This window comes from Hesperophylax consimilis, chromosome 11 (assembly GCF_061612785.1).
Source record: "Hesperophylax consimilis isolate HC1 chromosome 11, BYU_Hcon_1.0, whole genome shotgun sequence".
NCBI lineage: Eukaryota > Metazoa > Arthropoda > Insecta > Trichoptera > Limnephilidae > Hesperophylax > Hesperophylax consimilis.
The window spans coordinates 32,285,339-32,302,850 of record NC_142846.1 but is presented as its reverse complement, the minus strand read 5'-3'; the positions used below and the strand labels follow the sequence as shown (position 1 = coordinate 32,302,850).

The 17,512-nt window shown below is 37.5% G+C and overlaps 1 protein-coding gene across 3 annotated transcripts in view; it reads right to left on the bottom strand.

Annotated features, from left to right (window-relative positions):
- LOC149420035 (clotting factor B-like) overlaps nt 1-17,512 on the bottom strand; it is a 78,807-nt gene that overhangs the window by 24,130 nt on the left and 37,165 nt on the right. For 2 of the 3 annotated variants that reach the window (XM_089637430.1, XM_089637432.1), the window contains 11 exons: nt 14,685-14,745; nt 14,490-14,593; nt 14,271-14,325; nt 13,890-13,993; nt 12,230-12,290; nt 11,847-11,950; nt 11,115-11,175; nt 10,765-10,868; nt 10,567-10,681; nt 9,975-10,123; nt 3,839-3,948 (listed from right to left, as the gene is read on the bottom strand). In XM_089637430.1, the coding sequence (XP_089493556.1) occupies nt 3,839-3,948; nt 9,975-10,123; nt 10,567-10,681; nt 10,765-10,868; nt 11,115-11,175; nt 11,847-11,950; nt 12,230-12,290; nt 13,890-13,993; nt 14,271-14,325; nt 14,490-14,593; nt 14,685-14,745 (1,028 nt within the window). The remainder of the gene's footprint in view (nt 1-3,838; nt 3,949-9,974; nt 10,124-10,566; nt 10,682-10,764; nt 10,869-11,114; nt 11,176-11,846; nt 11,951-12,229; nt 12,291-13,889; nt 13,994-14,270; nt 14,326-14,489; nt 14,594-14,684; nt 14,746-17,512) is intronic. The other variant, XM_089637431.1, reaches the window with a different exon arrangement.

Genomic DNA, 17,512 nt, shown 5'->3' with positions numbered 1-17,512 from the left:
GATGATTCGAAAAGGTCTCATGTCTACATGCTGCTCTCCAGTATGACATGATAAGCTGCAAAAACTTTCCAGTTCTTCACAAATGTTCAACATAAACACCATTCCTGTTGTCCACCTTGCCAGAACACTTTCGGAGATTCCTCTTCCTTGGGTCAACCCACCGTAGGTTTTCATGGATCGCATCAGCTTCTGCTCAATTGTTAGGTCTGACCACAACCCAGACCAAAACTTGTCAGACCGGCGAATGGTGAATGATCCTTTTGTGAACATGTCGTATTCACTTTTATCCATCCGATCTTATAGAGCCATCATATCCTGAAGATAGAGGTGCGCGCTCTTAGCATACAAAAAATGTCCAGCTGCGTGAAAAAAAGGAAGCATCTTGTGGACAGTGTACAAATGAAGGTTTTAATCACCAGCACGCTCTGCCTGGATGAATAGTTTTATCAAAGTGGTCATACGAAAGTATTGGACCCACAACTGTGATGATGGACCATTCGCTTTAATTTTCTCCAAGGCACTTTTAAATTTTGCCTTTAGTATTTGGTAGGTATCAATTTCTTCTGCTGATATAGTGAGAGACCTTTCAGTGTCTCGCAACAATTTTTCAGTCTCGTCTCGCTCCTCAGGAGTTATGTCAACCTCATAAAAAACAATGCTGGCCAGCGTGAGGTTTGCCAAAATGTGGGCTCGAACAGCTCGTGAATATGCGTGCCCATTCATATGGGTACCCATGGGTATAGGTACTAATGGGTACTTGAAATTTGAAAAAGTCGTAATTATATTATAACCCTAGGATAAACCCACGATGATTAATGGATTTACTTCACAGCACAATAAAACCATAAAAAGACGCGAGAACAGTTTATTTACATTTCACCCAAAACCCACTTATGACTGTTTTTGGTTATCTGCCATTTTTGAGAGAACCGTTTAGTCTACAGATATCAATCTAGTTTCAAATAAAAGCTTATTAAATTTACAACAACTTTATTTCATACAATATTTGACGTGAGATGCGTATTTTAGAAATTATTTTACAAAATAAGTGACCATTTCAAAAAAATTTCACTTTTTGGAAAAAATTGCCTATTTTTTTGAAGAACTGTATCTTGAAAACCAATGGCTTTATATAGTCTGCTTTGGTTTCAAATTATAGAAAATTTAGTCTTCTTTAAAAGTATGTATACCGACTACTCCAATCAGACCCTTCCTTTACTGAGATATTGAGCAAAAACTGAAAAAAATCCGAAAATTTCCTGGTTTTTTAGGTCCACCGCCGCTCGCACAGCACTTTCGAAGTTGCAAATTTTTTTTTAATACTGGTTTAGGTCCTAACAACATATAAAAAATTCAGAATGACTGGACCTTTTGCAAGCACGGATGTACATCTTGACTGCTAACAGTCTACATAAGATTTAGAAAAACTCTATGGAAAGCCTATGGTACATCAGCGAGTATATTTTTATAAGATGGTTGGTCTGTGGTTGTGTTATGATAGTTATTCAGCCAAGAATATCTAGTTTATTTCTGTTCGAAAGTGGTTTTATGTTTTTATCATCAAAACAAGTGAATTTGTAAAAGAGCTATTTTTTATAAATAACTATCAGTACCCCGCCATGCGTTGCTGTGGTTCAGTCTGTCTGTGTAGATAGAGAGACAATGGCGCATGTTGCTTTTACGTCCAACAGATTGCGTTGTTTTAAGAAAGAGCATGTTTTACCTGTCACAGGTGACATCTATATGCTATAGGTATATAAAAACACACGCGTATTCGAACGCAACGTTGTGTCAAAATTACAAAGAACTTTCGAGATTTAAAATTTTTAACAAAAGAACATTTTCGTTTTTATTTATATAAATAGATTTGCAGGGAAGGGACTTTAAAGTCTTGAATTAGTCTGATAGTGGGGGGGAATTAAAAATAATTTTTATTAATATTTTGTGGAATGTTTTGAATGTACCTCCCCCGAAATTGATTCAGGGAGAAATAAATGGTTCTACTCTAAAATTAAATATGTTTCTTGGCCCGTTGTCCCACGGGTCGGTAAGGAATCGACATAAACCGAGTGCTATAAAACCCTGTGTCGTTTGGTTACTGATCCGTGGGAGAACGGACTTATTCTTTTAAAAACTAGACAATCATTTTTCTTATCCTTTGTACTGTTTGTAATTTCCACTTCATATTATACCAATGTATTTAACATTAGGTTTAACGGTAAGCACAGAGCAGTCAGGCTTACATCATTTGAATGTATATTACAGTTATATGAGTGTATACCAGTGGCGGTCCGTGCCTTTTCAGTTAACTAGCTAGAGTGGTTGGCAAATAGCTAAGGATTGACAAAAACTATATTTTCAAAATTGATTCAAAATAAGAAATATTAAAAAAAACAACATTACTAAACTAGGCCTCGGGAAAATAATTTCACTTAGGGCCTATGCCATCTTTGGGGTAGCTGTGTAGTAGTTCATTTTGAGGAAAGAAAGTAATTCTTGAAGAGGGTCTTGAAGAAACCCATATCTTAGGAGGGAATAAACACAGCCAAGCTGAATTATTTGAAAAAAAAAACAAATCTTTGAAACAACCTGTTCTCATGTGACAAATGTGATAACTGTGTAAAAATATAAGTCGATAAAGCCATAATATGTCATATATGGTCAACAATTGATAAGAAATGATCCGACGGCCGATAAACATATTTTAGGCCTCCATAGCATCAGATCGTTTCGTTTAACTGTCAATATACACATCTTCTTTAATAATGACGTTCGTTATGTAAAATTACTGGCTTATTAACGAACAGAGTTGAACTAACGAAGCTCTTAGAATTGGAAAAGAAGTCGTATACGCGGTGAACTGAGGCGGGTACGGGTACCGTCACCCCGAGAACTATTTATTACATAACCCACACCTCTGCCATACGTCACTCCAAGTGTTTCGCTACGTTTGGTGACTTAGCAGGGGTGCCCGGTTCATCAGGTTTATCGGGGGCTGGGCGGCAGATGTGTCTGCCCACCAACTGCGTGGCAGGCCGGATCGGGAGAGACTGGTTGACGGAGACCTTTTGACCTCTCCAGCAGGACTCTCTCGGAACATTGCCTCGCACCGCAGTGGGAGGGATGGATTCATAACTAACCCTCAGACTCCTATCCACCCCTTGTACCTTTTCTCCTTCCCATAACTTCCCATCCTTCCTTTCCTAAAAAGACGCCCCACACAGCATCCCCAAAGAGGACATATGCCTAGAGGGGAACTATTTTTCTCCGGGCCTCCTGTGTGAAGCTAATACTAAGCATAATTTCTTCTGAAGTCATAAGATTTATTAGTAGATATTTAATACGTGTTTACTTATAAAACAAATATATGGTTTTTGTACCGTTTTTTAAATTTCAAATAAGGACTTACACAAAAAGGTCTCAATGACATTTCTGTTTTCAAATATTTTTCAGGCAGGTAGGTGCTATAATATTGTAAAAATGCAAATAAGGAAGTAAACACGACGATTTCACATAAAATTAATCTTTACTGAACAATTAAAACAGCCACCATTCTGAATCCAAAACTAAACATACAGACAGCTGAAATGCAAAACGGTCGAGTTAAAAGAAGACTTCAATTCATTCAATTGTGTGAGGTAAATTTACTAGATCTCCACTTATACCACGAGTTTCCAGACACCGTGTATACCACAAGTTTGTGAAATATCATCTAAAATGCGCTTAAATCTTTAAGGTGAGATCGTTCAAATATCAAAGCAATTTGTGTGTGTATTTTCATCGTTGCAGTCATTATTATAAGGAGTTGAATTTTAAAATGAAGAAACAATAAACTCACCCAAGCACTGTAATGACGTATGCAGCGCACACCACCCACCTGTCACTCAATAATGTCATTGCATACCGTTGCCAGGAGATCTTTCCTCTCCGACCTGATCCAATACGTCCCTGGGAACACAACACATCTTCATATTAATCTCTAAGCAAGTGTTGTTTTAAATTGCTGGCAAAATGTTTGTTAATTTTCGTTTTTTCATTTGATTTGTTCATTTTTTACTGCCAACCATCTGGAACCAGTGACACTATGGTATCCCAACCAACCATCTGGAACCAGTGACACTATGGCATCCCATCCAACCATCTGGAACCAGTGACACTATGGCATCCCAAATTGCGGTATGTTGTGAAGCTGAAGGTAGTGGGAAGGGGAACGAGATGCGGAAGAGAAAAGTACCTGCCTATCCAGATATAATCGGGGCTCGAAGTTTGGTAGGGTCACGGAGACGCATTTTTTGCTGGGAATAATGTGTCACGCATCAAATACCGTGTAACGCCACTGTTGCATTCCATCAGCAACACTACCAATAGTCCTACTCCTAGCGTCCACGAGTGGTCTCTTAAGCCCTGCGAGCCCTGGGCAATGTGGCCAATGGCAATACCATCAGCCATAGCAGATAGGAGAGGATGAATGGCGAATCTCCGGCGCCATAAAACCGGAACCCCCCAGCTAAGGGATGGAAACCCCTACAGAAAACCCTGGCCCTCCTGGTAGGGGGTTGGGCGAGAGGCTAATAACCTCTCCCTGTAAAAGCAACGCTATTACGAATCCTAACACAGAGCCTCGGACAACAACTGAACTTAGGAAAAGACCCGGCAAACGAAATAAGGACTTGAAAATAGCTACATGGAACGCAAGGACGCTGTATAGAAGTGGAGCCCTAGGAGAGATCACTAGGGAGATGACAAAATATAAAATTGACATAATGGCGGTGCAAGAAACCAGATGGATAGGATCTGAGCCATTTGACACAAGAACGCATACGATACTGCATAGTGGAAATGAAAGACATCATAAATTCGGAGTGGCCTTCATTGTGGACCGGAAAATGGGGAAATGCATATTAGGCTTTAAACCCATTAATGAAAAAATGTGCAGCTTACGGATAAAAACGAAATTTCTCAATGTAACATTGATCAAGGTACATGCTGAAACGGAAGATAAAGAGGACATAATGAAAGATACATACTATCAGAAACTCGAACAGGTCTACGACACATTACCATCGAACGACATTAAGATGGTAATTGGGGACTTTAACGCCAAGATAGGGCAGGATCCTCTGCTCCAACACATTGCAGGAATGAACAGTCTACACAAGCACGCTAATAATAATGGAACCCGAGTGATTGATTTCGCAGAATCAAGAAACCTAATCGTGGCCTCGACTCAATTTCCAAGAAAAGACATACACAAATGGACCTGGACGTCGCCAGATGGTAGACACCATAACCAAATTGATCATGTCCTGATAGAAAGAAGGGGGGCAGCGAGCATCACAAACTTAAGGACGTATAGGGGTGCCAACTGTGATTCAGACCACTACATGGTGGTGGCCACCTATAGGAGCCGAATTGCAAACAACAGGACACGAAAATCACCAACTATTCCAAAAATCAATACGGAAGCTCTAAAAACACCAGAAGGCAAAGAGCAGTATCACAACGCCCTTGTAAATAGACTACCAGATCAGATCACTGAGCAGAACTCCCAAGAATCACTCGAAAAAGATTGGAAGATATAAAAGAAGTAATTGTAAGAGCAGTGGAATCAAGTGTCGGAAACATGCCCAGACAGCCCAGGAACCCGTGGTTTGATGAAGAGTGTGAAAGAAAGATAGCTGAAAAGAATATACTCCGAAAGAAGTACTTGGAAACGTCAACAAGAAACAAAAGACAGGCGTACGAACAAGCGAGAAAAGAAACGAATAAGCTGATACGGGGAAAGAAAAGAAAATTCTTGAATGATATACTGCTAAAAATGGAACAGGACTTTGTCAATATTAATCCTAGAGAAGCATATAGAGGAGTAAACTTCTTCAAGAAGGGTTTCAAACCGAATACAACACTATGCAAAGACGCTGATGGATCAATTATATCAGATAAGGAACGAATAAAAGCAGTGTGGAAAAACTACTTCTATAAACTTCTCAACCCTAATAGCGACCTGAGAAGTCACCCTACCAACATCCCCACTGAATCAAGTAATGAAGAATCAGCGAATCCACCAACAATGCAAGAAATAAATGCTGCACTAAAGAAACTTAAAAACAACAAATCACCTGGGAAAGACAACATCCCGGCAGAGTTGTTCAAATATGGAAATGAGCATCTGAGAAATCTGCTACTCAATTTAATAACTAAAATATGGACACTGGAAAAAATCCCAGAGGAATGGCAAATAAGCATAATATGCCCAATTCAAAAGAAAGGTGACAAATTAAAATGCAAAAATCATAGAGGCATATCACTTCTATGCACAACATATAAAATCTACACCATGATACTGAAACAAAGAATTGATAAATATGCAGAAAACCTACTGGGAGAGTATCAGGCAGGCTTCCGCACCGGTAGATCCACAACAGACCAACTGTTCACCGTCAGACAGATCTTGGCAAAGTGCTGGGAATTTGACATAGACATAGACCAACTATTCATTGATTTCAAGCAAGCATATGATAGCATAGATCGGGAGTGTCTATATGACATATTACTACAATTCCAGATTCCACCTAAATTGGTTAGGCTCATAAAAGCCACAATGTCAGACTCAAGATGTCAGGTCAAAATAGACGGAGAATTGTCGGAAGAATTTACAGTATCACAGGGACTTAAACAGGGGGACAGTCTGGCTCCCACTCTCTTCAAAATTGTGCTCGAACATGTAATACGAAAAACACTAATAGACACTGGCTCCAATATTTGTTTCAAGAGCAGTCAAGTTGTCGGATATGCGGATGACATCAACATTGTCGGAAGATCAATTTCAGCCATTAAGAAGGTCTTTGACCCTTTAGAAACAGCGGCGCGGGAAGTAGGACTGCGAGTTAATGTTGACAAAACAAAAACGATGGTACAGAGCAGGAACCCCTCACACAGAAGAAGAAGTAGTGCACTATTTAAAGACAACTACTCATACGAAGTGGTCGATCAATTCAACTACCTGGGCTCCAGCCTGACAGAGAACAATGAGGATCCAGCAGAAATCAGAAGGAGAATCACAGCAGCCAACAAAACATACTTCTCTTTGCTGCCAGTGTTTAAGTCACGTAGTGTCCACAGAAAAACCAAAATAACCATATATAAGACCATTGTAAGAACTGTATTGGCATATGAATGTGAGGCGCTGACACTGACGGTAAAGATGGCTGAAATGCTTGATACTTTTGAAAGATAGGTGCTGAGAAGAATATGTGGACCCGTGAAAGAGGGCGAACAGTGGCGTATCCAGCAAAATATAGAATTGTACGATATATATAAGGCCCCTAGCATCTCTGCACACATGAGACTCCTCAGGCTGAGATGGGCTGGGCATGTACAGAGAATGCCGGATACACGCGTCCCAAAAAGAATTCTGACTGGTCACCCAGGTGGAAAGAGAAAAGTGGGAAGACCCAGACTGAGGTGGGAAGATGAGGTAAGAGGGGATGCAGCACAGCTTCTCCAGGTGACAAACTGGAAGTCAGCCGCTGAGGACAGGAGGAGTTGGAGGCGACTGTTGCAGGAGGCCAAAGCTCGATATGAGCTATAGCGCCATCGAAGAGAAGAAGAGATCCAGATATAATCACGTATGACCGTGTTAAAAAGAAGGAAATTGTCACCAAACACGACTAAAGCCATTTCAAGCAGCGTTTCAGTTATGATTAAACTGTACTTGTATATTATATACTATTTTAAATGAATACATTGTGAAATAACACAACTTGACCAAATTGTCTATTCGGGTGCCTTGGACTGGCCGGAGATGGTAGGGATATATCACTTGAAGTAAAATATCGTAGAACATCTCAGTATTCCCCTGGTGAAAGGCCATCTGAATTGAAACTTTATTTGAAATGGCTTTAGCCGTGTTTAGTGGCCACTTGTTCCCCACTTCACTACCTTCAGCCTCATAATAACATCTACCCTGATGATGGAAACTGAAGGAGGAGATTTGACTTGATTTGGAGAGGAAACTTGGATAGAGAAGGAGGTAGCGCAACATGGCAAAATACCCCAAAAATAAATCACGGTAATTAAAAGAAGTAATTGACATGTTATTTTGGGTGTAAAATATTAATTGAAAAAAATAAATTAAATTGAATGTAAATATTTTAAATACACATGATTATTTAATAGTATATATTATTTGATCCCGTGACCACTGAATCCAGAGCCAAGGATTTTAACCGCCCGCCGATGTTTTTAGTTCCTTTCTATTAATGGTCTTTTTGTTTAAAAAGTTTAGTTTTTGTCCAACATACTTAAGTAATAAATAATTACATTTAAAAAATTTTTCGAAAGAATTTTTTTAAATATTGTTTTCTAAACATGTCGTAAAATAAGCATGAAAATTCGTTTCTTAAACGTGATAAAACAAATATTGATTTGGAGAGAAACGTGCGTTACAAATTGATAACCACTTCTTTACCAACCAAGTTTGGAGATAACTAAAGTACAAAATAATGACACGTGGAAATTTAACATCCCCAAAATATATATATATTTTTTTTTTTAATTTTTTTAAAAAGAAAGACAAACATTCCCAGGTTACGAATAACCCAACAATATTTGAAAATCTCCTACTACCACCACAGAAAGCCGAAAATGTTGCTTGTGTTGTGATGGAGGACTTAGCCAGCCGAGGAATCGAACACGCGACGCTCGGGTGAGACCCAAGCGCTATGCCCACTCAACCACTGACCTGTAATATGTAGTGATAAATGTAGTGCAATGAATAAGCAAATAGTACGGAAGTACGCGTCTGTTTGAATGTTGCTTATTTCAAGAACGACGGTCTCTCGTGTCTAGGATGAATGCAGTTTGTATATACTTGACTGGCCACGCACTAGGCAGCCAAATATCGTCGGCTGTGGAAGCCAGCCTCAAATGTGACTAGGGTACATGTGTGTGGATGCCTCAGTCCTCAGTCCTCACGCACTTGTCGTGGCAGCCAGTAGAACTGGTGATATTGGCTGCTACAAGCTACAACTGGCTGCTATTTTTTAAAAATTTAATTAAAATCAAATTTAATAATATAATTATTAAGTTCTGCAAGTATTTTTTGGTTTTTGTTATTGTTACAGCTGTTTCGGCTTTCAAGGCCATTTTCAAACTGGCCTTGAAAGCTGAAATAGCTGTTACAGTAAAAAAAACCAAAAAATACTTGCAGAACTTAATAATTATATTATTAAATTTGATTTTAATTAAATTTTTAAAAAATTAAAAGGAGTTCTACCAATTAAACACAAAAACAATAAATATAACTGGCTGCTACTTTATAGGGCGGCTGCCTGGTCTAACAACTGTAAGGTCATGGTATTTCAAAGTGTAGAAATAGTCATATGTTAATAGCAATGTAATATAGTTGTGAGTGATGAATACTTGGAACAGGTGGATGAGTTTGTTTAATTGGGAAGTATGTTTAGGAGAGATATAAACGCTTAGGACTATTTAAAAAACAGCAAAATTCAGATATTTTATTAAAAATTGTATTTTTTTTACCACTACAATTAAGTAAGTTAATCAGCATTTTGAAAAGACGCAGATTTTTTTCATGCCTACAGGACGTTATAATAGAACTGGAGTATTTTTTTCCATCAAGGGAATTTCATATTATTTCTTTATCAACTCGGCATCTTGACGCTTAGATGGTTTGGGCATGTAGAGCGGATAAACGAAGAAAGTAGTGTAAAGAGAACATACGACCGACGTGGAAGTTACTTGAGTCGGGTCGGGTCGGAAGTCAGAATAACGCAAGAGTATGTGAGATGAATTATGAATGTGAATAAAGCAAATAGTGTATGCGAGAGTATTGTAACGGTCTATTCTCTCTGCCTACCCCTGCCAGGAAACTGCGTGAAGGCTAGTTAGTCATTTCAACAATTCATTTATTAATATATAATAAATAAAGCTAACTAATGTCTGAAACTTACTAAGTACGGGGCCTCGGCGGCAGTCCTCATGGGAGTCTTGTGATATACTATGTTGGAGTCTGGTGTGTGCAGAGGACACAGGTCTCCCCGAGTCCAACCGAACCTTGTTTCTTGACACGGGAAAATTTTTTCCGGCAGCTTTATGCAGTCTGTAGAGGAAAAAAAATATCAGATGTGTATATTAATATAATGCCTCTTGTTTCATTACCTCGGTCAAGTAAATTTGAACGTATGATTTAATAAAATTAAAACGTTAATTTTTACACTTACGCTAAATGAAAAACATAAAAATTATTTTTGCGGATGTGTTGTTTAGTAGGAGGTCTCGAAATAATAAATTGACGTGCCCTACTTAAAGTTAGAGAAACTCTATTATTAAGTCTAATAAGTGAATGTTGGAAAAAAAATGTCACAGTTTTATCAAATAACCCACTATTGCTTAGTTTTAATTTGAGAAAATACAATAATAATTATTAAATTTCAAACAATGTATTAGGTGTATTTACAAATAAACTGTAAAAAAAACTGAAACAGATTTTCAGACATGCAACATAATTTTATAATATTTGTGGTCAGGTTTAGCAATACTCACAGTCTGCGGCCTTGGAGCCAATCGGTAGCTGAGTGACAAGTCCCTTCGGCAGCGGCGGACAGGCAGCCTCCGCGCAGCACACCAACTCCGACTCGTTATTAGTTAAGTCACATTTCTGTAAGCAAAGGAGGGTCATGTTAGGGGCGCAATGTCAAACATGTTGTTATTGTCAGATACACATAAAGGAAGGAATAATACCTGTTGGAAAATACCTTTACTGGCGGCCTCCTTCGCTGTCTGGCAGTTGGCGAATGGTCTGCAGACTCCTGCAGTCCCCGTGTGCTTCATCGTGCATTTCATCCCTTCAAACAAACAGATACACCAGGGTTAAGCAATACAACACAACATGACGATGAATATTCTACCCGCAATCCAGATTCCAATTGATGTTATCCAGTCTACGGTAAGATGTGTTATCAAAAATCCAGAAGACTGGCTGCCTTTTGCAATGATGGTATTGTGGTGATGAGTGAGCCTAGGAAATCAACGAGCCATCGCATCGCCTACTGGATTTGTAATGAATGATGATTAAGTTCTGGGTACTATACCTTCAACCACTGTTACCAGAGGGCAGCAGACAATCTGAACGTTGCCCTCTACGTCGCATGTCTGAAAACAAAACAGTTTTGTTATTATTTTAAATTACCTTTTTTAAATTAATCTTCTTTATAATTTTGCTGTTCAGATGTGAGGGAGAAAATGGCACAGAAAATAAAAGATTAGCTAACGTACGAGAATCGAACTCGGGACCTGTCCTCGCTTCGTGAGGAATGCATCAAGAAACAGCTGCTCGGCCTTTTTCTTTCAAAACTTAAATTTGGATTTGAGTCCACAACGGTTAAAATAACTCAGAGTTCAAAAATATTATGAATTATGAGTCTCCACTTGCATTCATTGTTGAATTACTTTCTATGTTGCTGATGGATATCTTTTCTTTAAAGACTGTTTTATCTCCCGGCCTGTGGGACTAACTCGCCGAATCGCTTCGGATGTCTACATCGATTGCGTTTGAACACTAAGAATTGTTGCATTGTGTATATGTTATCACACCAATGTTTATTAAAGGTACCATATTTATATTAAATTGTTTTTTTGGTTGTCACCGGACACTTCTTTTTTTTATGAAAGTGATTTAGGAAAAACAGTTGTAAAGAGAATTGTTTTCAAATAGTTTTTTTTCATTTGCTGGATTTATTTTTGATTATATGTAGTAGGAAATCAAATTGCTTTAAGTTTAATAACTTGTTGTTGTCAGATTCACTTAAAGGGAAGAAAAGTACCTGTGGAAAAATGCCTTTAAAGGCGGCCTCCTTCGCTGTCTGGCAGTTGACGAATGTTCTACACACTCCCGCAGTCCCAGAGTCCTTCATCGTGCAGCTCATCCCTCCAAACAAACAGATACACCAGGATTAAATATTTAACACACAATCCACAAGTAATGTGCGTCAGTGGATTGATGTTATCCGGTCTACAGTAAAATGTGTCATCAAGAATTCCTAGTTACAAAATTGCAAACACTCAGAGCTGTTCGCATTCCGCCTCAATGACTTTCTGCCTTTTGCAATGGCGGTATTGTGGTGATGAGTGAGCCTAGGAAATCAACGAGCCATCGCATCGCCTACTGGATTTATAATGAATGATGATTAAGTTCTGGCTACTATACCTTCAACCACTGTTACCAGAGGGCAGCAGACAATTTGAACGTTGCCCTCTACGTCGCATGTCTGAAAACAAAACAGTTTTGTTATTATTTTAAATTACCTTTTAAAAATTAATCTTCTTTATGATTTTTTTGTTTAGATGTGAGGGATAAAAAGGCACAGAAAATAAACGATTAGCTCACGTACGAGAATCGAACTCGGGACCTGTCCTCGCTCCGAGAGGAATACATCAAATTTGGGTTTGAGGCCAAAACAGTTAAAATAACTCAGAGTTCAAAAATATTATGAATTATGAGTCTCCACTTGCATTCATTGTTAAATTAATTTCTATGTTGCTGATGGATGTCTTTTCTTTAAAGACTGTTTTATCTCCCGGCCTGTGGGACTAACTCGCCGATCGCTTCGGATGTCTACATCGATTGCGTTTGAACGCTAAGAATTGTTGCACTGCGTATATGTTATTACACCTTTGTTTACTAAAGGTACCATATTTATATGAAATTGTTTTTGTTGTTGTCACCGGACACTTCTTGTTTTTTATGAAAGTGAGTAAGGAAAAACAGCTGAAAAGAGAATTGATTTCAAACAGTTTGTTCATTGCTGGTTTTATTTTTGATTTAATTAGGAAATCAAATTGCGTTAAGTTGAAGAACTTGATATTGTCAGGAATGGAAACCAAGTTTCGACACGGTCGAAAAGGGGGCTCCGTAATCAGACACAGATTATGTGTTGACAGGACGATTTTTTCAACTGAACTGGTTACGCTAAGTCGGCATAGGAAAAGTAGGACTTGGGTCGGTGGGCAACAATAATATTCATAAAGGAGATTAAAAGGAAAGGTGTAGGTAATACGATGCTAGGTACCAACAGTATTTAATTATTTAATCTTTTAATAATAAGCTAAATTTTTAAGTATAATAAAAAATGAACAGCCGGATCTAGCATTACTGCACAGGATGATACAGTATTTAAATCATTTTAGTTTTTTCGCAGTGGCTTAAAAGAGTGCCAAGATACGTTTATTGTTGCTTTCATTTTTATGCTCTTGATGGATATTTTCATCACGGACTGTTGTATTTCTCGGCCTGTAGGACTAACCTACTCTGGTCTGAGTACTCATATTCAAGGTGGGAGGGATCTTGTTGTTGAATTGAGTTGCTCCGGATTTCGAGCTGTGTGAGTTTATTTACTATGTAAGTGAAACCGTATTGCGAGCGCTAATCCTCTTAGTGTCGGTATTTCAGTTATTATTATAATTAGTGAAATAAATGTGGTTTTCAACTTAAACTTAAATTTGGTATGGTTAATTTGAGCTGAAAAACCAAGATAAAATCCTGCCTTTTCTAGACGAAGAGGTGATGCGAAAACAAAATGTTAGCCATAGGAACAACATGATTAGAAAAGCGACCCAATCTAATGGATATCTACACACCAGAGCAGAACCTATCAACATCCAGAGCAGAAAAGAGGACAAATCAATTAGTTGGTGACCCGAGCGAACAGAATACAAGTAGATCCAAAAATGGGATTGGAATTTATAAACCTAACCGACGCATTAGATCGAAATATTTTCTTTAGTAGTTTTTTTATTAATAGAAGGTAAAATTGCCGTGAATGTTAAAACTTGTTAATTTCAGAGACGCATAAAGGGAAGAACAGCACCTGTGATAAAATATCATTAGAGGCGGCCTCCTTCGCTGTCTGGCAGTTGGCGAACGGTCTATACACTCCTGCTGTCCCCGTGTCCTTCATCGTGCAGTTCATTCCTTCAAACAAACAAACACACCAGGGTTACACAACACAACATGACAATGAAGATTCTACCCATAATACGGAAATAATGTGCGTCAATGAAATTTTTGATGGTTAATGATTGCTGGGCTACAGTACGAGTTATCATCAAGAATTCCTAGTGATAAAGTCTCAAACACTCTTCCTTTTGCAATATATAACAAGTTTGTGTTACTGTACAGAAAACCATACTTACCATGGCAATCGATTTGATACGATTAATCAATCATGATTTAGTTCTGGGTACTATACCTGCAACAACCCCCTCGCAGCAGACAATCGGAACAGAGCCATCTGAATCGCAAATCTGAAAGCAAAAAAAACAAACGATAAAAAATAACTTGCCTTAAACTTGAATCCTGATGGACAAGCCATTATTTTTTAATTAAGTTCACGATTAAAAATAGTGCTGTAAAAACATTAAATAAAATTAAAAAAATATAAATTAGATTAGGGACTGTAAAAGTTCACCTGAGGAGTGATTCCCTTCAGGACAGCCTCTACGGCAACAGGGCACTTTGATATACGAAGGCATTTGCCGGCCCGCCCTGTTTCAACTACCGAGCATTGATCACCTGCAAAAGCAACAATACCGTTTATGCAAGAATAGGGACATTTTATTGAGAGTGATGATTAATTTAATAAATGAAATATTGGGTACTATACCTTCAACTACTGTCACCAGAGGGCAGCAAACAATCTGAACCGTTCCCTCTAAAGCGAAAATCTAAAAAAAATTGGTTTAGTGTTCATTGTGATTTTAATAATTAATGAAACAATGTTAATAAGATTTAAAGAACAGAAAAGAGAAAAGACACAGAAGATAAGAGATTAGATTTCAACCAAGAATCGAACCCGGGTTCGCTACTCGCTCCGGGAGGAATACATCAACCACTGTGCTACTGAAAAACCTTATTTTAGCCGTCGAACCTTTTGGTCCTCTGATCTTCCCTCTAACTAAACCGTTTAATATTAATATCTATTTAAGGTTATCCTTGTCAAGAGTTTCTTAATGTATTATTATTGTAGCAATATTATTTATTCTTGAAAAAGTCTCAGATTTAGCGTTAGTGCAGACACTGTCGTGTACAGTTGTACAGCTTTCTAATGTACTATTTGATGCCTTTTTTATACGGTGCTAGTGATTTAGTCGTAATGCCAGTGCTGTCCAAACGTGAATTTAGTAAGTTGATGCCCCCACCAATACCACTATCCGGTGCACATGAGGCGATCCTGGCTTACTATCCTGGTTTGGCACAAACCAGAGCGGTGTACACGCTGCTAGGAAATTTTAAGCCAGTATCATTGCAGTGACTCTGGTAACCTTCATGTCTACATCCGTTTATAGTTAATAATGAACAGCTTATTCCTCTTTAGCACCTGCTCCGGACCAGGTTGATTTTCCATTTTTCACAACTCTGAACGATATATTGCTTTTAAATTAAAATAATACATTTATCACTAGTAGAATCTATCAGATACGGAATAACGTTTTGGGGAAACTCTTGCAAGAAAAATGTAAGTTAAATTCAATCAATCCTAAACTCTATGACTAAACTTTCGGTAAGCAAAAGTATTTATGTACAAAGAAGATATATTAAATTATTATATAAGTCTATTAATATATTACTTTTTCTATGGGTATTATGGTTAAAAATTGTATGTCAAAACCCCTTGTCAGATTCCATATATAAAGATAAAGTAGATCACACACACAACACAAGAATGTCCATTCCAAAAATGTATATATATATATATATATATATATATATATATATACAAAATGAATGCTTGTTTGTTTGTTTGTCTCCTATAGATCGAAAAACTATACGACCGATCATGCTGAAAATTTCAAAGTTTATTCATATAAGTACCAGGATGGTTTAAAAAGTGGTTTGAGTCGGAGACGCCCGAGAAACACTTAACTAATTATCTCTGCACTGGAATGAGATACGGAGTCGAATTAATGTTTACAGAAGGTAGGTTTTTAAGGGTTACAATGTGAATTTATTATACTACGTGAATTAAATAGTAGAAAAAGTAGGGGATGCCCGAGAAAGATACGAATCAAATAATTATTTGTAGTAAAATGAGGCGGACTTGATGAAAGAAGAAATAGGCGTGGGGACAATACGACTAGGAAGTGAATGTCTTGAGAAGTCGGGGACACCCGAGGAAGATATGGCACGATCGAGTGAAACCAATACTTATGATAATCCTTCCGCTTTTAAAATACACCCAGTTGACAGGTACACTAGAATTCACAACTATATACACACAGAAGCTAAATACAAAAAGACTATGCTATCATATCTTCTAAATCATTATTAATTAAACCTAAGTCTACTCATACTTATTTATAAAATTTTCTGTGTACTTGAATTAATTTTATACTTTCTGTCGTCATTTTATGATCAAATGCCACAGTTAATTATTATTTTTGTTTCAATTATTACAAGTGTTTGATTATGCTTGTATTGTGTAACATGCAATTATTGTGTATGGTATATTTATACCGTTGATGTTAAACAAATAAATAAATAAAATGCCAATGGAGTTAAAAAGCGAATCAACCTGCAGGACTGAACTAAAAAGTGGTTAATGGATCAAGATTTTCTATATTGTTATTGTATATAAATACATTAGTATCCATTGATTCAATGCGTGTAATTGTATAAATATGCCTATGAGTGTTTAACGGCCGTTGTTTTCAACTTTTACAAAGATCAATCTCATGCTCCGATCGGCCAAATGATTTGTTCAGTAACGTTCGATTCGCTTTTTCCAAACAACTTCACCGTTGGTTTTCTTAAGTGGCCCCGCCCACCTTCATAGACAATAAAATGACATCAAAGTAAAAACTTTCAATGTTAAATTAATATTAACGAATTTATTATTGTATTTATTGTTAGTGCTGTTTTTTAAAATACTGTAAAACACAAACCGATATTTTATATATTTTTAAACAAACGTATGTAATATGTTAAAAATAAAGTGTTAGCTTGACTTTAATGCCACCGTGTCTTGGCGTTGCGAATATTTTTAACTCTGTCGATAGTTTTTATAACAAGTCATTTACTGAGGCAAGCTTAATCCATTAGTTTGGCTTCCTTAAATTGGTTGATCGCTCAGTCGTCACATTTCCGTTGGAAAGAGCGTAGTTGTGCTTTTGGGCAGTATTCAGCTAAAATTTCGGCTCAGCGTTTAATCATTAGGAATGGGAATAACGGCCGCAAGTATGTTGTGAACCTTTGAGTGTCTGTATGTCTATGAGTATGTTGACTGTGTTATATCTATCTGTCTATGTATTCTAGGTCTTTGTATTGTAGTCACTTGAAATTTTGTTATTTTTTTATGTATTTTCTATATTGCGGCTACTCATTATATGTGTGCTTTAGTGCCATAATTGATATTGCGAATATGGCCTGCTAACAAATTGCTTTGGAATTTTAGCGGGTGCTTATAAAGAATAGTGAAAAATAAATGTTTTATAG